Source organism: Anopheles nili, chromosome 2 (genome assembly GCF_943737925.1).
Source record: "Anopheles nili chromosome 2, idAnoNiliSN_F5_01, whole genome shotgun sequence".
Taxonomy (NCBI): domain Eukaryota; kingdom Metazoa; phylum Arthropoda; class Insecta; order Diptera; family Culicidae; genus Anopheles; species Anopheles nili.
Window position 1 is genome coordinate 40,085,169 of NC_071291.1, and position 21,359 is coordinate 40,106,527.

Consider the following 21,359-nt stretch of genomic DNA (forward strand, 5'->3'; position numbering starts at 1 on the left):
GGGATGAGTCATGCGTCGGTGGGCGGTTTCATGGGGTGGAATGCACCCCCGTGCGAGGACAACCGGCGGGGGTTGTTTTCTCCATCTTCTCCACGCGCTAAATGGGCCGGCAGGGGGGACCACTGCGCTCGTACTTGCGAATGGTGCGCATTTTTTTGTTGTTGTCGTTTTTAGTTCGCTACCCCAACCGTTCTGCGTGTGTGGTTCTTTTTGTTCTGGGAAGCCCCTCCCCCCTTCCCCTTGTCCCTGTTAAAGGCCAGCAGGAGCGCGGAAAAAGGGAGGTGTGAAGGCGAAGTCCAAGGTGGACCACACTCGTGTGGGGTTGATTCGACGAAGCAAACTGCGTATATATGCGCGCAAGTGAGAATGTTCATCCCCTCGAGCGAGTGCGCATGTGTTGGATGTATTAATTGGATTAGGGTGGAAAAGAAGGTGCATATTGTTGTTCCGCGTGTTGGCGGGCTCGAGCAAATGGCCCAGTTTGAGAGCATTTTTACGGTTATCTTCGTTTAAATATTGATTCTAGCTCAGGCCTCAGCCTTTTTAGCCGTTTTTGTCGTATCGAATGGTGTAAAAACAATGCACGATTTGGAAGATAATTAGAATGCGAAGTCTCCCGCGATGGAGTTTACGAGTTCTAACCCCCAAATTGTACACAAAAGCTTCAGTTGAAATGAGGTCCGCTTGCTCAACGCGTATGATAACATAACGTCGCCCCAGATAGATAAAAACATACATGGAAAAATCTCAGATAAATCGCTTCACCATACACCCATACTCACGGGAAGGCCCTCTTCCTAGAGGACAAGCTTGTTCGTTGTCCAGCACATGACACCACCCGCCCTATCACCGACACCCACCAAACCCGCAATTTCCGGTAATTAAATCACCCTTCTGGGCTTCCATCACAAAAACCGGATTGTGCACCCTCGTGGTCGGAACGCCACGCACCGGAAGTCCTCTCCGTTACCGGGCGACATTTCAAACCCGCCACTTCGAGAGAGAGGGTTCCGGGAAAACCCGAGGGGTGGAAGAAATAAGATACACATTCCCGGCAACCTGCCCGATGGGGAGACAGGAAAGAGAAAGCACATACACCTTGGAGCAGGTGAAAGACGAAGCAAAAAGCAACAACCCCCACGGAAGAAGGATATCCGTTTTGGGGCGTCACAATTGAACCCCCTTGTCTCGAGGGTTGCAAACGAGCATCGTTGCGCCGGAGAGGAGGATCGTTGCTGCATCACCGTTGTGGCAAGCTTCCGGTGCAATTTTACTTGCATACGGGCGCGCGAATGCCTGAGGAGCTCGTGCACGCTTGAATGCGCACGTGGATGCAACGTGTCATGATGGTGAATCGTCGTCAGTTAGCTCCTCAACGTCGTTGCGTTTTTTCTCGCAATGCTCACACCACATCCCTTTGCTTTGGTCCGATGCGTGACTAACTAAATGCGGTGTCAAACGAGAGTAAGCAAAACGGCGCGGCCCAAAAGCAGCACGGTCAGAGTGTGGCAATGCTCAACGCTTCGACACCTCGGGAGATTTATCTCTGCCCCCCCTAGCAAGAGTGTGCGGGATGAGTTTTTTGTTTGTTTTTGTTTGCCATGTGTGCCGTATCAGCAGGGGGTTATCTTGCTTAATCCCCGAACGAGGTACAGATATGATCGAGCTGTCTTAAATGTGGCTTTATTGTGGGTAATTTAAAGCAAATTAATGCCCCATTTTTGTTGGATTGTGGTAGCACGTTTACTCGATCGTCGTTTGAAGGATGGAAATTGAAACAAGTCACCATATTCGTGCAAGAAAACCGATGCGTGCGGACGAGAAAATGCGCACCTGACTGTCGCTAGACTCACATCGCGATGGTGGCACCGAATTACCATAGCACCGTGATGGGTGTCTTCTTCTGACCTCAGAGACCTCTGCTGGCATGAGCGAGAGTCCATCCAACGAATGGTATTATGTAACGGTCGAGTGGACGATCGCTTTCATTTATGTACAAACCACCGACCTCGTGTCTTGGGCTTTGGGTGCGCTGGCTGGCTGGTCGTAGATGATCGCGTGAGAAAACCGATGAAGAAATTGACCGGTTGATGAACACACACACACACATACACACGCGTACACGATCACCCGTTTTGAGCGTTTCTTTCGCTTCTACCCTTGACGCAGCTCATCAGCGGCAGCATATGCAGCATATATTCGGTGGATGATAAACGAGCCATTAATTTGATGAGGTAATTATGCCATATTACCTATCGTAAGGCGATGATGCACCTGAGAAGGAGCGATGTTGATCGGTTGCCTGCCCCCCTTTGTAATAGATGTGTGTGAGAATGCAGTTGCAATTTCCAAACCGTCGCGCTGTTGCTTCCAACGGTGTAGGGATGGGAAATTTTTCCGCCAGCTGTCGATCATGTTGCAAGGTCAGGTGGAATGCTCAGGCGGTTGCAACCGTTTCTTGTTTGCAACGGAAGTGAAAGTTTCCCTACTACTACCTTTCCGTTAGTCGGTACCATCTATTTCGGTTTTTTTTTCATTTTCTCTACGCACATCACGGACCAGACGGGCTTCACGTGCTCGCTGAAAGCCCGAGTGTCCTTCCTGCCCGTAACAGCTCCTTTTATCAACACTAAATTGTTTGTCTCCTTTCACGAGAATGTTCTTCACCCTAAGTGAGACAGTTACGTTTGTGCAAGCGCTCAGTTGTCGAGTATCGAGTGAGTGTGATTTGTCCACTCTCCACCAAGTTCAACCTGTTCTATGGAAACGACAAGTCGTGCCACTGGGGGCCACATGAGTTGTAAAAAAGCTTAGATTTACGATAAAAAAGCGGCTTTGACGATTTGCCTTCCAGCTTGTCTCCCTTTCAAAGCCGCCCCGGAGGAGCATCGATTTTTTGTGTGCGATGAAAAACTGGGACTGCACAGAAGGAAGACCAAAAAAATGCAATATTCAATTTATCGCTTGAAATTGGATTCCTTTTGGGTCAAGCAAAAAGGTCAAATCTCGACGTCGGAATGATTGATTTCCATGTTGCGCTTCTATCGTCGTCTGGTTGTCGTATCACATTTTCCATTTTTTTTGTCGTTGTTGCTGTTGCTCCAGCGGAATCGAATTTCCCATTGCGGCATCTCACTTTCCCTTTCTCTTGGCACGCGCGACACCGGGAGCATGTATACTTTAAAGCGAAAGCTCTCAGTGAACAGCGACACTGTCTATTACGGCACTACAAACTGGCTAGCGGATTGTGTCGGTCGATGGCAAAGAAGCTGGCTTTCGAAATGGCGAGTGAAATGTCTTTGACTGCTTTTATTGACTTTTTTTTTTCGTTGCTATTTTTACCGAGCGGAAGGATGTCACCGTAAAATGCGACCATAAAGTGACCCCCCCGAAGGGGGTGAATATGGTGGATTTTTTATGAAGTTTCCGGAGATTTTGGTAATAAAATGAAGTTACTTTCTGGACACCTTTCGCGCCTTTTCCGGTTGCTAGTAGATTGAAGAAAGCAGAGGGACAAAAGTCTATTATTAATCTGTACCGGTAACAACGAAGGATTTAGTCAACATTACAGAAGGTTTTAATTACAATTTCAAGGGCGTTGTTCTAAGCCGTGTATTGTTGTGTGTTGTTTAAATAAGACGTTTGGTCGCTGGCCTTTTGTTGAAAAACATCCACTGGTCAAACATCATAAAAAGAGATTATCCCTGGTCGCTTTTAACTCAATTCAGCATTCATTCCACCTTTCCAGGTAGGAAAGCTAGCTGGAGTTGCAAACAACTCGTGCATGCTTCTTTTAGAACGCAATAAAACAAGATAAAAATAAAAAAGGGCATGTATGTTGGCACAACAGGGCAAAAATATCGCTTTAGTGTTCCGTTGCGTCGTTTCCGTCTTGAAAATCTCTTCTCGCTAGGCAATCGAGATGTATGTCGCTGGTGTTTGCGACGAGGCGAGCCTTTCTGTGAGGCAGTGTGTTCAGGTGTAAATATTGTGTACTAAACCGAAAAATAGTCCAGCAATGTGTCACCCACCCATTTTTGAGATGCTTTGCGGAACCTTCTTATTGACATTCGTATGAACATACGATCCGAGATAGCGACATAAGCGGCGTTATGCTCATGCTAACCGTTTTCACCTGCGCTAACGTGCTCGTGTCACAGTCGATTGGGTCGATCATCGATCGTTTGAAAAGTTGATATGTAAATGCAATTGCCGGATAAGTGAGTTACAAAGTGATGTATGTTCCCGAGCCGGGGTAGTTTGTTGGGTGGTTTTCCCACCCGTGGGATGGGTTGCATTCGATGGAATCGATCAGTACTCGCGGTGGTTGTCTGTCTGTCTCTGTCGTACCATGTGGTGCCCTCGGTCGTATCCTGTATGTGCCGCGACGTGTGAATTGATTTTCCATAAATAACCGACACCTACCTCGCACACACAAAAAAACTCCCCGACGTCTATTGACGACGGTACCACAGGCTGTTCCCTCGTTTCTGGCCTCATTCAGCGTGCCGTGGAATGTGTTACGATATCGAAAAGCAGCTGGAATGGAATCCGGTGCGTCCTGTCGTTCCATTTTTCATCCCTCGTCTCCATCCATCTTTCGTGACTGATACGACTCCTAGCGTGTCTGCCTCGATCTCTGTATGTGTGTTTGGTTGTTTTGCATATCCTAACCGGTCGTGTTCCATTCACTGACATTGAAGGGGAACGCCGAAGGAATGCACATTTTTCGTCAGTTGCACTCGCTAGCCTCGAGGGTCTTTAAGGATTTGTTTTTTTTTTCTATTCTTTTTTTTGCGAAGAACACCTCGTCGCCATCAACTTCAATTCGCGAAGACTGATGAATTGGTGAAGCTGATTGCAGTTGGTGCACGTTGAACGGGCCGAAAGGAGCAAAAAAGCATTGTGTGTCGCCCCTTGTAAACGTGTAAAACTGATCGGCACATGACCGGAGGGCGCTCCAGCCAAAGTCTTTCTGTATGTCCAACGAGTCCTTTGTCCAACGAATGTACGAACGCGTTTTAATCTCCCAATGAACGGTGTCAGGGTTTGCGGAAGTAATTCTCTGTGCATTTTTGTTCACCATCTCCGTTTCCAAGGGGCGCACTGCACCGGTCGAGCTTCTCACGTTTTTGTCGCCGCAAGGGAGGAGGAAAATCGTTAGCTAGGAAAAACAAACGCCTAAACACAATCGCGCTCACGCGCGCAAGAGCGGCCACAGCCCCCCACAGACACGGCCAGACCAGAGGCTATGCGCCTGCCAAGCCCTCTGCGCGTTGCTGATGCGTTAAAACGAGGGCACTAAAAAAAAAGGGGTGTAATGGCATCCGAAAGCCGCGAGCCGACAGGGCGGCGAGCAGCGCGGTGCACCTAAGTTTACAAACATTTCTTAAACGGCCGACCTCTTCGGTGGGGTATGTCCGTCTGTTTCAACCCAGTGTGTGTGTGTGTGCATCCCAAAAAACTGCATCCAAACAGGCGCAAGCCCTCGCTCGAATGCGTGCTGTAATGGTTGCGTGATTTATGCACTCCATCTTTCTTCGCGTCTTTGCGTTTTATTTACGTTTTTTGTTTTGCTTCTCTCTCGAATGTACTGCGCGAGATCTTCCCGTGTGCACCCAGAGACTGACACAATCGGCACATGGATCGAAAGAAAACAGAGCACAATGGCAACCAAACCGGGTGCAGCCCGCTTTTGGGTGGGGCCTCGGGTCAAAAAGGCACACGGGGTTCGGTGGAAGAAGATGGGAGAAGGGGGGCAGGGGGGCGAAGGAAGCAACGGCCGGAAGAGGCTTGAGCGTCTCATTCACAAAAGACACAATTTCCCTGTTTCGGGTGAACCGCGGCGAGCCTTCGTTTAATGGTGCCGCGGATTGGACAATTGTGTCTTCGCTTGGGAATCTTGCGTTCGTCTTGCTGTTTGTGTGTGTGTTTGTCTGTGTTTGTTTGTGCATTGGAATTGGTTTCCTCCGTCCTGTGGACGGCATCCAAGCCGGCGCTAGCCAGCCAAAACGGTGTGCCTCCCATATCGGCCCATTTCCACGTGCAGCGAAGTGTGCAGCGAAAATAGGCCCTCTCTCGTTGGCGGTGCAACTTCGCGTTAGACGTGACTTAAAATGTACGCGCGTGTCAGTAGTCAGGTTTTTTTTTCAATCTCGATTTCTCTTCCCCTCACACCACGATAGAGGAGATGCTCGAACCAAACTTTTAGTGTCCGATTTTTCCCTGGAAAACATCGGCAAGACTACCCTGGTTTGGGTGGGCTGTTATGAGTGCAGAATATTGCTTGAGGGCTATTTAATTCATTGAAATGTGATGTCCCCGGAAAACAAGGGTAGTAATATGCACCGCCTCAGGGATAGTAGAGCATTATCTAATTGGGCGTAACGCAATAACTTGCTCGAGTGTGTTTGAACAGAGCACAAAAATGTGTTTGAAATGCATGATTTGTGATTTCCTGCGCCATCGTTTGACGTGCAATGGTGCTACGTTGGAAAATGTATGATAAAGATGCGATGTTAAATATGTTCTTCCCAAATGTGAATAGAGTTTCCTATCATTTTCTATGTATATAGTGTTTTTTATAAATGTAAGAACGGCATTCGGTTGTTTATCGATATGGTTCATGGAATATCATCTCTAGAATATGTAATTCAAAGAATATCACCCGATCAAATCGAAGAAAAGGCATGAAGTACAACCGAGCCATAAAACATGTATTATTCCATAAGATTCAGACGACAAATGTGACGTATTTCGATATGTTCGGCATTGCAAAAGCTGTATCCTTAGTTAAGGATAAAATATGGTATACATGTTTGTCTGTTTTTGGTACCCTTAAAGATGGCTTATGGTCTAGACGGGGGCTGATTAATTCGGCACACTTTTTTTCGTATTTTACCTGTTAGGCGGGTCGAATTGGCACCAGACCAGGATGCTGTTGTTGAAAATGTCAGATCACTGGCAAGGATTCAAAACAGTTACCTGGCTAGGGTTCTAATGAGATGCCTCATCCAAGTGCTATGGTGCCATAGAAATTGTCGGTTCAAGGAAATGGATTATTGCACTCAGTATCCATGGCTTTCCACCGCCACAATCACTTGCGTTTGTCTGCTGCGAGCTGTAATTGGATAGGATACTAATTATTTTCGACGAGCAAATTTGTGGAGGGATTCCATCTAGCTGTAGGTAGATAATTATTTTCAGCCATCGATGTTTGCAGGTTGGGAAATTGAAACATAGATTCATATCTTTTGTGTTTGGTGCACGAAGCGTTACAGTGCTGTATCCTTCCATTAAAATCGTTTGTTGTCTACTTTATCCCGCATTTTAGTATGAGAAATAATGTTGAAGTACCAAAACATTTCAGATAGTTACATTGATATATATTATATTGATTTTGATACACGTTTAATAACTCGTAAGGTATCAATAAATATTGTGTTACCCATAATCATCTGTTCTCTATGAATAGTTGACACGACCGTTGCAATCCGAGATACTAATTAGCCATGTTATTCCACGTTTACGGGAAGTAACAAGCACTTTTGACCCAAGTGCCCCTTCAAGTTGATCTTTCTTTCCATTCAGTCAAACAAGCCCTCCAGCTCAATCCATCTGGTGAATCATACCATCAATCTGACGGCGGCCTTGGATACCCCCGGCAGGTCCTGACCCCACCGTTACAATTGGCGTAGCTGCGGTGAAATTGCCATTCGTGCGATATGTGCATAGTTTCCCTAGCATCGAGCCGCCACCCAACCGTGGCAGCCCACAAATACCCAGCCATTCGAGGTCAATTATATTCCTCACCCGACTAAACCCTTGATTGCGCTGATTTGCCGTTGAGTGGACAAAGGCAAGCGGAAGGAATCAATCTTGCAAAATGTAGCGATCGTGCGCTGTCTATAGTTTAATTTTGTTGTGTCTGGGATCTGAAGGAGAAATGTCAGAAGGATCACATCCAACGCATCGGTTGGGGTCTATTGCGGTCACGGTTTGGATCGAATTATTTACACATGACACAGGTTTTGCAGTCATATGTTTGTTCGTTGCTTTTGCGTGATGCGCGTTTCACGTTGATATCAATTTACGGTAGTTCAGTGCGCGATAAAGGATAGTTTTCATTTCATTATTTTTAGAACAATTCTCTATACGGGAAAATCCTTTCTTTCTACCCATCCGAGCGTGAAGAACCTGATACCATTAGAGAAATTTCCATGTAGGATTCCGTGCGTTCATCCTGTTCGTTTGTGTACAGCTTTCCATGCACAGTGTCAAAGTTTAACATCAGTCCGTTTCATCGAATGTTTGTCCCGCGGAACAATGCATTCCTGTGCATGCGACTCTGTTTACTGAACACTATTTGTCCCGCGCGTGGGGGTGCCCAAGCATGATTGTGGAAAACTCTACCATCAGCATCCACTAGAACCACTCGTTCGTATTGTAGTAAGGAGCGCGAGCAAAAAATAGCTGCAGAAGCTTTTTATTAGAATTTTACAAGCCGCAGCTATTTCTCCACATTCTCCACCCTTTCCGTGAGGAACGCAGCAAAAAAGGCACTCGATTCTCATGAGCCAAGCTGAGTCTGAGTATGGCCGGCATGGATGGGCACGAAAAAATGAGCCTGTAAAAAACCCCTCGATAGTGGAAAAGCGGTCTATAAACAACTCTGAGAAATAAGCGTGTACGCCTCAATGACCACGAGTGTGTGCGTTGGCTGGGTTACGGGCGCTTTCCTGAAGGGTTCTCAAAGTGTTTCCAGTCCTGGCGGCCGGTGCCGTAGCCATCACGATTGTTAAATATTTTTCTGCGTTAGCGGAAATGCGAGATAGTGCGCCTCGCCGTCGTGTGTTCGGAAGTTTGGGACCCATTTCGGGTGATCGCCTCCGCCGGTTGTTGTCCCCACGCACATTCCCAGTCCCTAGTCTTGCGACCGGGAGTTGCGGAGTTTTCTAGCGCGAGAGGGGACGCAGTGAAGCTGAACTTTCCCACACTTGCTTGCTGGTGCTCCATTGTGGTTTGCCTTGCTGCTGGCACATTGTGTTCGCATGTTTGATCGCTACACCACTAATCCCGAGGGTTTCTCGTCGTTTCTCGACTCGTTGCTGTTTAAGCCTTTTGCCACAGTTGGCAATCGTACGAATGCTTTATTGATGGATGTATATGTCAGATTTGGGTATAAATAAATCGGAAAATCCTTCCAGAACGCGGGACAGCACTAGGGTTTTTTTGGGCATGGTTTCCGATTTCATCGCCACCGTGCACGTGGGACATATCATATTTTCCTTTAGCGACGGTTCGCAAAAGTAAACATTAGCCAATGCCGGCATTCGCCCTCGCGACCACCAACCAATACCTTTCACCAATAATAAGCAAGGTAGGGCGTGGGTTTCCTTCCACGACGGTGGTACGTGCAGCTATTTAACTTATGGTGGCCGTTATCGATCAAATTCTTTGTCCTGCGGAAACCTCCCTGCGGAGTGGAATGTTGTGGTTATATTATCTGCCCCCCGCCAGCTCGTTTGCCAGCGGTATTCTTTGTGCGAGAAGTGCCGGAGTTCCGCACGCTTGTCAGTTACTTCTGCCCCGGAAAAAGATAATAAATTACGGGAAAGTCGTTGCGTGTGGCTCGAGGGACGAGCTCGACGAGCAAAACGCGATGGTGGTGGGTGGCAGAGAACGATAGTGTGCGCATCGATCTAATAAACAAAATCACCATGCCTACGGTCGTGATTATTCGGTGACGCTACAAATTCTCTGATGCGTGGCTGATAACTCGTTACATGTGCATAGATGGGGGCCTATGAGAGTGGCTCCAGGTATGGAGAACTTCCGGTGTTGCTTTTTCGAAAATTTTGATCTCTGGCTGGGCTCTGCTCCAGGACTGCAGACATGGCAAGGCGTGGAGGAGCGCAAAAATGCGAACTCAGGGAAATGATATATTGCTTCCGCACGACACCTGGTGTCGGATGTCGGGCAAATTGTTTACGATGCATAGCTTGTTAATTAGATTAATTAGGTAATGGGATTTTTTATTCGCCAATCAATCTCCTTGTTCGCAAAAAGTATATGTGTGTGAGGGACATCAAGACTGACTTGAGCTCCGAACATCAACAAGTCGACGTTTGGGTTTATAATCTTAATGGAAGAAGTAAAAAACGGAAATAAGGACGATGTGTCTCACAATTAGCGTTTACACGAAAAAAAGTACCATGAGCCGGAAATGAGCAATCCATGTTATCAGTTCAAAATAGAAAGAACCCAGGTACCTGGGAAACAGGTAGCGCTTCTAATTTAAAATTTTTGTCCAAGTAGCGTTATCTTACATTTTTTCAGTGATAGAGAATACACGCCTCATGCGTTGTTACAAAAAATAAAGAATATCTTTCTTCGGTATACTCGTAACACGCCTGTTTCCGATGAGCTGGAAAAGAAGATCGCGATAATTGAGTTCTGCATTCCACTATGAATCATTTAAAATTCAGCGATCGTAAAAGCCCCCCTTCACGCTCGCTGTAGGTTCGAACGCGCGTTCTTCCAATAACACAACACCAGGCTCGCCTTTAGCTATCATCGGAAGTTTATTCACGTAGAGCCGCGATGTTGTTTGGCCCCGTTTTCTACTTCTGCTTGTCGATTGTTTTTCGAGCCTCGGAGAATGCAGAAGACGGCGCACCTACGTGTGAGCTCGCACACACCTGCTTGGCTAAGTGCTGTATGCCCGAAGACGGTCATTGTTAAGACCATACAATATGCTCGTAAAATCATTAAGCATTCTTGTGACAACGGGGTGGTAAGCATTGTTGTTTTTTTTTGTTTTAATTTTCACGTTTCACAAAATCCGGAGCTTGACGAGGAACGTGGCTATAACTGTCGTTCCAAGCGGATCATCGAACGAAGCTAAACTAGCACGCTGGAGGGGATGGTCGAAACGGTTTAATTGTGAACCATTTGCAACGTCTGGATGTGAGCTTTCGCCTTCCCCACTAACGCCCGGTAGTGTGCACGTAATGATGCGTACAATTGTATAATTGTGACAAATATTAAGCTGCCAAGCAATGCATGACCCGCTTCGGACTCCGTTACAGATGAAATGGGGCGAAAATGGGGCATTGAATGACTTGCTTCTTATGACTTCCTCTGCCATCGGTGTCACGAAGGTGATGTGCGAGGTGCCACCGGAAGTTTGTTGAGATGGGCCATATATTATTAAATGAGCTGTCTAATGCACTGTAAAGGTTCCAGTCCAGTCACGTAACAACAGTAAACCTTTCGGGTGTAGTGAATCATACCACGTTTTTTTTGCGTCATGTCACGAAATTTTAAACAAAATTGCGAGCTTAAGATGAAACAATTCTGCGAACAACTCGATAGTTGCTAAATGAGCTACGACGCTATTGAGCGTTTATTTTACAGCTATGAGTCATACACTTAACAATTGATGCGTCACATTTGCCTTCGTTTTGAAAAAAATAAAGTAGAACTTCTTTATTTATGTGAAGTTAGTGCTTTTATCGTATTCTCATTTGAGACATAATTGTAAAATTAGATATAGCATTTTTCTTACAAAATGTCCTTGATTGGGTTGAACAAATGTAACGTCGCTTACGACGAAACGCATCTCGTGGCAATCCGAGAAATAAACGAGTATTTTTCATTTACAAACAAATCATATTGTTTGTGCATGTAAATTACAGAAACCGTACGGTGATGTGTGAAGTCTGCGATTGTGTAGAATCGTTTCTGTCCTAAAAAAAGTAGCTTAGAAAAAAAATGAAAGCACAACTAAGATAAATATTTTCAGAACATAACCGTAATGGCGGTTTGTTTGAGGAGCAATCCTCGTTCGTTGCTGTGCGAAAATATTGCTATTGTGCGTTTATTGTTTTTGCTCCCCAAAAGGGCTGATGCGTGTGAGTTTGCTTTGTCGGTACATATCTCGAAGCGTTGCCCTAGATATGCCGGATATATCCCGTTCCCTACAGCGACGTGTATGTGTTGAATGGAAAGCTGCGTCTTGTTAGGTCGTAGAATTGCTCACGAATTCTTCACGGAATTCTGTGCAGCATCGTGTCTGCCGCTGCTCGTGGGTGAATAGACCCTTCCAGACTTCATTAAATGTCAATGTATCGTGCAGTAGGCCGGTTCCCCGGTACTAGCAACCGGGGAAAAGATTCTCACTCCAACAAGAGCGCATCGCTTCACTTTGCTGGCATTCTAATTGATCGTAATAAAAGCAATTACCTTTGGTTGAATGTTCAAACCATGGGTCTAATCGGTTCCCGTTCACAACCAGTCTGCTCTGCTAGAAATGTGCTCCATATTTTTACCCTTCATTCATTCATATATTTTTTTCTTCTTTCCAGGCCTTTTTGCAGTAAGGAGACAGTTCACAGCCTGAAGTTGATCTAGACGTACAAGCACAGCAAGTACACCACCCCTCGACGAAGCTATTTACTGCGTATGTAAGTATAACAAGCAAAAATCTCTGCAAATTTTCCGACAAGGAATCCAGCTAACTCTTGCTATCTTCTCTGTTTTAGCATTCCTGTCTCGAGCACACCCGGATAAGTTATTAGGGCACGACTACAGCATCTAGAGAGCACATCAGCTGTTGCGAATCGTTTCGTATATGCGTGCCTGTGACCAGCATTACCTGCATTTGCCGAGTACTGCCAGCAGCTCATAAGCCGCACAATCCGTTGGGTGTGGCAACAAAATCACGGCAGACGCCAGACAGCTCATTACTGCCACCCTTAGACGGCACGACGCACGTCTTCATTCGATCACAATGTCGCTCAACGAGAAACGAATGTTTGACCGCGAAACGTTGCGATCCGTCATCCAGCAATGGAACACGGTTCGGTTGGATATTTTTGCGTTGTCCGAGCCAAATGAGGTACGTCTCGAGGACGGTAACACAACGGTGGCAATTTCCATCGTTGTGTAACGGATTTTGTGAACTTGTAAACTTTTTTGGTATTACATCAGTTGATCGAGCGGACCACCATTTCTAGACTATCGAATGTAATGGCAATATTTTAAAAAATGTAACTGCATTATTCATCCTATATTACTAGTGCACGCAATTAAAAGGAATTGCTACGTGGGTTAAACGGTGTGCTTCTTGAAAGATGTATCGGTATATGTCCGTTAACATGAAAGGAGCGTTTCCCGAACCCGTGCGGTAAATTTGTTTTGACACGCAACGCCCAATTTGTTTGGTTTTAATAGATTTTTTATTACCTTTAAATGGAAAAATAAATATTGACCATCAAATGTTTTGCGCGATAATCAAATGTTATAGGTTAAATTGAACATAAACGTACCTTTTGGAGATATATTTATTCTGAAGCAGAGCAAAATAACTACGCTGTCGTGGAGAATTAGTCATGCCACGTAGAAGTTGATATGTTACAGTTGACTGGCACAGCATGCGGTCGGGCCCTGAAGGAGAGTTTTCCCCGAACGGAATTTTTGTTATTCTTTTACCTCACCTTGAAGCCTTGCAAAATAATAATACGCTCACCGGAAACGTTGCGCGTGCCACATACACCTGCCACTCACGCCAGACTCCTTATCTCGTCCTCCTCAGAACCTCGAATTCCACGGTGTGATGCGATTTTACTTCCAAGACGAGGGCCAAAAGGTAGCTACCAAATGTATCCGCGTCGCGTCCGACGCCACCGTTTCCGACGTTATCGGTAAGGCTTTTTTTTGTTTTATACTTTGGGACCTGTCATCGCATCGAGTCCTGAAATACGGGAAGAAGCCGGGGATGTAATGGAAAATGTCGTCTTTATTTATTTGTCATGCTGCAGAAACGTTGATAGAGAAGTTCCGCCCTGATATGCGCATGCTGTCCCTGCCAAATTACGCTTTGTACGTGGTCCATGCGAACGGTGAAGAGCGAAAGTTGAATCCTGATGAGAAACCGTTGCTGGTTCAGCTCAACTGGCACAACGATGACCGGGAGGGACGATTTCTGCTGAAGAATTGTGCGCAAAAGACAAACGTAAGTACAGGCTGCTTCTGTTGCATACACAAACCTTACCTTGCTCCTGAGTTATGTTGCTGCAAGTGGCTCGGATTTCTTTCTAATTTTTTTTAATGTGATTTGCTTTCGATAATATTACACATTGCAGACTTTAGACAGTATCACCGATCAGCCAAGCTTCAAACGCAAACTCTCGAAAAGGGAGAAGAAAGAGCAAAAGAAAAAAGAAAAGCTAAACAAACTACAATCAACCGGTGGCGCTGGGGGGCCAGATTCGGAGAATCATGTCGCCGAGAAGCTGTACACCGAGCTACCGGAAACCTCATTTACCCGATCCATCTCCAATCCGGAAGCGGTGATGCGACGGCGCCGGCAGCAAAAGCTGGAGAAAAAATTGCAACAGTTCAGATCAAGGGACGGCGGTCCGGATACGGGCGGAACGCTGAAGATCTACGGCGAAAGCCTATGCCGGGACGTGCCGTACAAAACGTTGCTTCTCTCGATACGCGATTGTGCCCAGGCTGTTGTGCGAGAGATGCTGGCGAAATATGGCATGGATAAAGTGGACCCACTTCACTACTGTCTCGTGCAGGTAACGATAGATAAAAATAAAAACATGCATTGACGGTTGACTTCGTGCTATGCTATGTTGATGATGAAATGAAAATGTATTCCAGAGGCAATAAGGATTTTTACATCGTTTTTTCGTCCTGTAGGTTAATAGCGACGGTTCTGAGTACATCCTTGATGACGACGAGTGCCCTCTCTCGATTTTAATGAATCACCCAACATCTCGAGGTATGTGATAGATTTTGTTTTTTCAAATGAAGTAATAGTATCGCTATAACATTGCCTTGCGGGTTGTTTGAAAGTGCATTGAACACATGCCTTTGATTGTGGGCATTTTAAGCTCACTCAATCGATCTGTAAGGTCATAAAGTTTACACATAATTATCGCACAGTTCGAGCTGATATATCTTTGCATTCTTCACGTTTCGTGTAAACGGATACTTTTCTTCTGTTTACCTATTCAATGCACGGTCGTGACATATATTGGTATTGATTCTTTTTACGCTTGAAGTCCCATTGAAAATAATGCTGGGCGTAATGTAATACCGTGTCCGTTGGTAATAAATAGCACGGCTGGGAGTTGACAGTGACCTAGAAAAATACGCTAGTCATTCTTTTAGAATGGCTTAGTAGAATTCTACAATGTTGGATGCATTTATTTATAGGCGCCAATATAAGGTTCCGTAAAAGTTAGATGAAGCGTAACCACCTACCACATCTTCTATTGTTGCAATCCAATGCCGGTGGCAATACGTTAAGCATCTACTGTGACTGCCGAAGGGCACTGCTCGATTCATTTGCTGAAGGTTTCAATGGTATATTGTAACTGTAATAGCATTTATGCAACACATGGATTCATTTAAGTTCATATTAAAACTAAACCGCAATGCAGAACTTGCTATAAAATGATTCACAAAGTTTGTGTGGCATTAAAAAAATGTTCACACATTTTGAAATTACAATTTAGATTGATGGAACTATGGAACAAAATATATGCAAAAATTCTATCATTAGCTAAATCGTAGACCGATAAAATAGAGTTTAAAATGGGAGTACGCCTTATGCGTTACGAATTATTTCAACATTGAAGTAGCTACAGCGCCATCTATGAGTTAGTAGCTGAGTTTGTTTTATGGCATGTGAAATTAACCATAATCGTACATGAATATTTTTTTCAATTTTGTACCATGTAGCGATGCATTCATAATATTTATCATTATAAACATATGAATATTTTGAAACTGAAGTCACGCACAATCATTTTAATGAGCATGTTCCCGCAATTGAATAATATATTTTATATAGGAATGTTTGTTTTTAATTATTACTTCACGATTGTTCATTTTGATTCATTCACGATTGTTTTGATAACCTGTTGAATTATGAAGAGAAAACATTTAAATATTTTGTGGGAAATTAGACTGAATTAGATAAAAGTATAATCCATTTGAAGGTTTTACATGCATTGATTTATCCACATTTCCTGGTAACGATGTAAGCTTAAAAGGTTCCGACGCTACATTTTATGCGACTTTTAGGCAAAATTAGCCGTAGGAATAAATAATAACCTCAGATAGCTGCTTATCATCTTCCTTTCCTCTGATTGTGCTGATTTATGCTGTAATTTGCCGCGCAACGTTTTGTTTGTTGCTAACTCCTTTCTTAGTGGAAAAATGTACTTCGGCCTAACCGAAAACTGTCCCAACTTTAGATGATTGATGCGATACCACTTGACACGTGAAATGTTTATCAACCGCGGACCGTCTATACGCGCGTATTCTGGCCACAAACCAATCGCTCGAAAGCGCTGTTTAGTGGGCTACGTTTAGTAGCGTTATCGCCGGAACACACCACCACCATTATTGCAACCACTACTAAGGCAATTATTTATCCCTTTTGTTTTGTTCTCGCAACGTTTCCCTAAGACAGGCTGTGCCATCTTAGTCGTTTTGAATCAATTTACTCCACGCCGCGTAGTTTGCGTTGCGTGGACGCGCTGTAGTAGTAAAATGTAGCCAACCGAACCGTAACGCAATACTACCGAAGAGCGGAAAAGTGAGAATTTTAACATCGGCGGTTTCGCTCTCGTCGGCAACAATGTAGAACCTGCCATAATCCATCCTCCGAAAGAAGCTCGCGCGAGTGGCGGCTTTCCTTTCGAGAAGAGAATGAAAATGGCGCGTGCGACCTGTTTGCTCCATTTCGTTTTTCTTACTCGCTCATTTTCCCTGCAAACAGTGAGTGTGCTGTGCTCCGGGAGCGCGCTAGCAAATGGACATTCGATGCGAGCTGCAACCGATGCTTACTATCGTTGGGCCAAACGTTGTCGTGAATCGCACCAGCGCTCGTCTACGCTCAACTCTCGCCGGTTTCGTCCGATAGTCACCAACATGCTGTCGAACCGTGCGGACCAATAGGCTTTACACGCGTGTGGGGTAAACAGTTCCTTTAATCGCATTACTTTCGTGCGAACTTAAAACGCATCTATAAAAAGGGTTTTTTTCTGCGTGCTTTTGAGCCGTGAAGTGTCATGAAGTGCAGGTTTAAATCGAGTAGTACACGGGAGAGCTGTATTATCAAAAAATCGGTGACTGTACAGCGACAGAAGTGCACATGACGCTTCAGCGACATTTAATACGATAAGGCAATACGGGCCTTATCATTTGATATCTATGAGCTACTCGTTCTACCCGGCTGATGTCATTATGTGTGTGATTATTGTGCAAGGAAAATAAGAAGTGTCGTAGATAATTTACTACGCTCATTTGTCTTGGGCAATTTTGAAGTGAAGCCATAAAGCGTCTCGAAAAACGCGCACCATTCCCAGCGTGTGCAGAAGGTCGGAGAGAAAGCAATTAGAATGGTGTATTAGTTCGATAAATGAGTGGGTTCTCCGCCCACCAAGCAAATACCATTGTGCCATGCCGCGTTTGGGTGCTGCGAAGGCAGTTTTCCTTTGAAGAGCAGGTTGCTGCGCCCTGACGCTCGAGTGGTTTTCCATAGTGCATCTGTAGATTCATTCTGTGTGTTCTGAAGTTTTATCTCTAGTGCGCTAGTTGCTGTTTCCCTTCGCACGCCTCCAGCGACGCATGTGTATTAGTCACAAATGGTCTGACACTGCACCACTGTTGCCGCGCCAGCTTGAATGCTACGAATGCATTCTCAAGTGCAACACACGCCTGCAGGATGGCGCTGTTACAATCGCCGCCCTCGGGAAATGGTTGCAAGCGATGCCGAATGCACTGTGACTTTCTTGGAAAATCTATACTGCAGCACCGAAGCGCTTGAAAAAGATGAAATACCGCTGAGGTGCCTGTTTAAATGGTGCTGCGCTTTGAATGCTGACCGAAATAATATTTCATTGGCTGGTCGTGCCTCGACGCTTCATTACTTTCCCTATAGGCTCTCCACGATGGCGTCGTCGTCTCATCATTTTGCAGTAGCAAGTGCCGTTCGTTTTTCATTTTTCCTCATTTAGTAAGTGTACAGCGCTGTGCAATATTGTGGTGGCGTTAAGTTATGTTTCTGTGTGTAACTGGCTCAACGGCGCCAACGGTTTGGTAATGTGCGCGGCCTACGTTTCAAACACGAATCGGAAATTAAACATTCGCACGTGAGAGATAACAAAAACAAGAGCTCAAGCGGGGCGTGCGGTAGTATTATTTGGCACAGTCGATTCCTTCGGATGAGCTCACCGGCAGCTCGCACGACCAAGCACCCATTCCGAATGCTTCCGGTCCGGTGCCGGTTCGCGAAGACTGTGAACGGCAGCATAGTTGTAAAGTTACAGCCACCTTACAGCGCTACAGCGTAATTGCGTTCGGAGCAGCTTCCTGCGTACGTTTGCGGCTGCCTGCCAAAAGTCGATGTCCATGCGCTCGTCGCTGGTCACTGGCGATCGAATCGAATCAACACCGGCGGCACCATGATGGACTGGGGCATACGACGTAAGTGTGATTTATCTCCGCTCCGTTGGTTCTACGTTATCGCTTTTGTTTTATCCGCACCTATGACGGTTTGTTCGAGGGCCGATGACTACCACGCTGGTTGAGAGGACGATGAACGATCCCACCGTTTGTCTCCCCGGAAAGCATGTGTACGTTTGTTAAGCGAAAGTGGTTTGCTTTTGCTTCACACACTCCTTTTCCTTCCATCTTCTGCCAGACATCTGAGTACGTGATGGAGTAAACAAACAGAAACTTAACGTAAACTGCATTGGCTGGGAAAAGCCTGCCAGCGGTTGTCGGTCAGCGTGGGGGGATACGTATATGAAAAGATCCTAATATTAAAACATGGCCCTCAACGGGGAGCGAATCATCAGAAGCAACACAATCGATTGCTGGTCCCATCCCGTCCTGCGTTGTTTACCGAGTAATAAGACTTTATTATTTCGCCGTGCCTTTGGAAAGAATTTGTTTAGAGAAACCTCATGCCAAGGTTTTTGAATTTCTTGCGATTTTGTCGGAATAAAATTGTTGGGGTATGTTAAAACATTTTGCTATTCGCCATACAAATGTTAACGATTTGTTTTGTGTTGCTTGAGATGTACGGAAGTGTGATTAAATCGTCTATAGTTGTCGTATTGAACATGATAAACCGATACTAATTGCCAAAAATGAACGAATTCAATTGTTTTTTTGCTTCTCCTTTGTTTTGAAACATTTCGATAACAAACTTTACTTCTTCATTTTACATTGCGCTCTCAAATGGAGGCGCCCGGTAGTTGTTTTCCAACGGGTAGCATCCTTCTGCTGCGTAACAGGCGCTGTTTTGTGCTAGCTTCTCTCAGAAATAAAAAAAATATATAAGACTACCACTTTGGTTTTACGCTTAGAATGAGATTAAAATTTCATGGTTCTTAATCACGAAAGGCACGCCTTTCGAAGGGTTCTTGTTCTTGCCCCGTTCGGGTACCACGTTATCCTTGTTTGCGCCTCACAGATTTTAGCAGCTTTTTATTGCCAATTAAGGGCCAGATAGTGTGCTTGGCTTTAATAAAGGGTCGGATTGAATGGTTGATTGCGCAAAGAAGGATGATTGATAAATTAATTGAGGGTAACCAGAGACCGGTTGACTTTAATTTGTTTATTTTGTATACTAACTTCTGTTAGCTTCCACTGTTGATGTTGCTGTAATTGAATTGTGTTAAATTGGAACGTGAAATTTTTGAAAACGTCCCAAAAAATTCACTCCGTAGCCGATTCTCACTCACGCGTCGAAAACAACGACCATGATTGAGTGAGTGTTCGTGGAGGAAATGTAGCGGCTTACAATGACCAGAGAAGGTTGTAAGAGAAGAAAAGGAAAGAACAAAAAAAGCGAAAGAGAGAGAGAGAGCAAGTGGCTGTGAGAGAAAGAGATAACGAAAGGAAAGTGAGAGAGAGTTGCATCCGGAGCAAACGGAGAAATAATTTCATCTGGGTCAGGAAAAAAGAAAAGAGAAAAATAATATTTCTACTCGGAAACGTCACTCAGTTGATGTTTAATTTCAGCCTTAGCTTCCAGCTTAACTGAACGCTCCGTTCTCGGAACGTAATACCGTGCTGCTGCCAGCTCCGTTTCCGGTGGGTGGATATATATCCCCACCCACACCCATTAAGGGCGCTAATTATCGTCGCGTGCAAAGTGCTTGAAATTTTCGAACCACCACCACCTCCATAAAGGCAAGGAGCAGCCGTAAGAAAGCGGTATCAGAAGTTGCTAAAGGGTTTCGCCCGGGTTTTCGGTGAATATTTGTAAGCGTTAATTGAAACATGAGCAAACATTCAACGGCGCCTAATGAGAAAATTTTTGATCCACCGTCCGTTTCTTTCCACCGATAAAAAGTAGCCGTCCGTAAGCCGCGCCTGCCCTACGGATACGTTGAGGATCGTCAACGGATACACCACATCTCGGGGTGTGTTTGTTTGTTGTATATTTCTCGACCCTGTCACGACCAGCGTAGCAAGTGGATTACATGCGGTCGTACGTGCTCTCGTGCTAAGACAAACCGAGTGGGCACACTTTCGCCTGCCGCACGTTTTCCCGCCACACATACACACAAGCACACGAGACGCCGGCCATTTTCGGTAGCCACCACACGCTCTGGATGGTGATGGCGTTTGCACCCACGCTCGGCATTCAACGAGTGTAGACTTTTCGCCAAGGGGCATTAGGGTCCATTATTCATAACCAGGCGCCTCCACCAGGGGTTGACTGAGACTGGTGGTTTTTCTCGCTCCTTAGCCATGCTTGTCTTGTCCGGCACCGAGGTGTCTATTTCGTGCCTCACATAGCTCAAACCGACCAGAAGCCCTACCTAACGTCCTCCCCTCTCGATTCTCACAGCCTGTGGCATGAAAAAGGAGGGTGCTTAAAGAGAGCAAAGCACAGCATCCACCGTGGAGAGCATTCTGAAGATTAGTGACTTTTTTTATGACCCCCGACGCTGCTTTAACATTATCAGTTATCATTTCCGCGTATTTGCCGGCTGTCTGCAAAACGCGCACGTCGGGCTTGTCTGGCGAAGCATCTGGAGGTCCTTCTTTTTCATCCCCTCCCCGGTTTGGCCATCGGATGGTTGCACTCTCCCGTGTCGGTGGGTTTTATTTGTTTGATTCACTAACAAACCGATTCGTATGCATGTCAAACGAGGTGGAAATAAAATATACATATGTATATTCATACCGAACCCCGAAGCCACCGGCGTGTCATGTTCGGTTTTTCTTTGGCACTTCGCTTCCTTGCCGCGTTGCCGGGGTTGCTCTTCGCCTTCCGGTTAAATGCCACCCCCTGTGACGGTGGCATCATC

At 45.4% G+C, this 21,359-nt stretch overlaps 1 protein-coding gene across 1 annotated transcript in view; it reads left to right on the forward strand.

The window, feature by feature from the left end:
* The first annotated feature begins 12,695 nt into the window (after positions 1-12,695).
* The window catches only part of LOC128721277 (afadin), a 32,623-nt gene continuing 23,959 nt past the window's right edge, over positions 12,696-21,359 (forward strand). Inside the window, exons 1-5 of the mRNA XM_053815014.1 lie at positions 12,696-12,901; positions 13,598-13,706; positions 13,824-14,017; positions 14,148-14,591; positions 14,716-14,797. Coding sequence (XP_053670989.1) covers positions 12,794-12,901; positions 13,598-13,706; positions 13,824-14,017; positions 14,148-14,591; positions 14,716-14,797 — 937 coding nt within the window. The 5' untranslated portion in view covers positions 12,696-12,793. The remainder of the gene's footprint in view (positions 12,902-13,597; positions 13,707-13,823; positions 14,018-14,147; positions 14,592-14,715; positions 14,798-21,359) is intronic.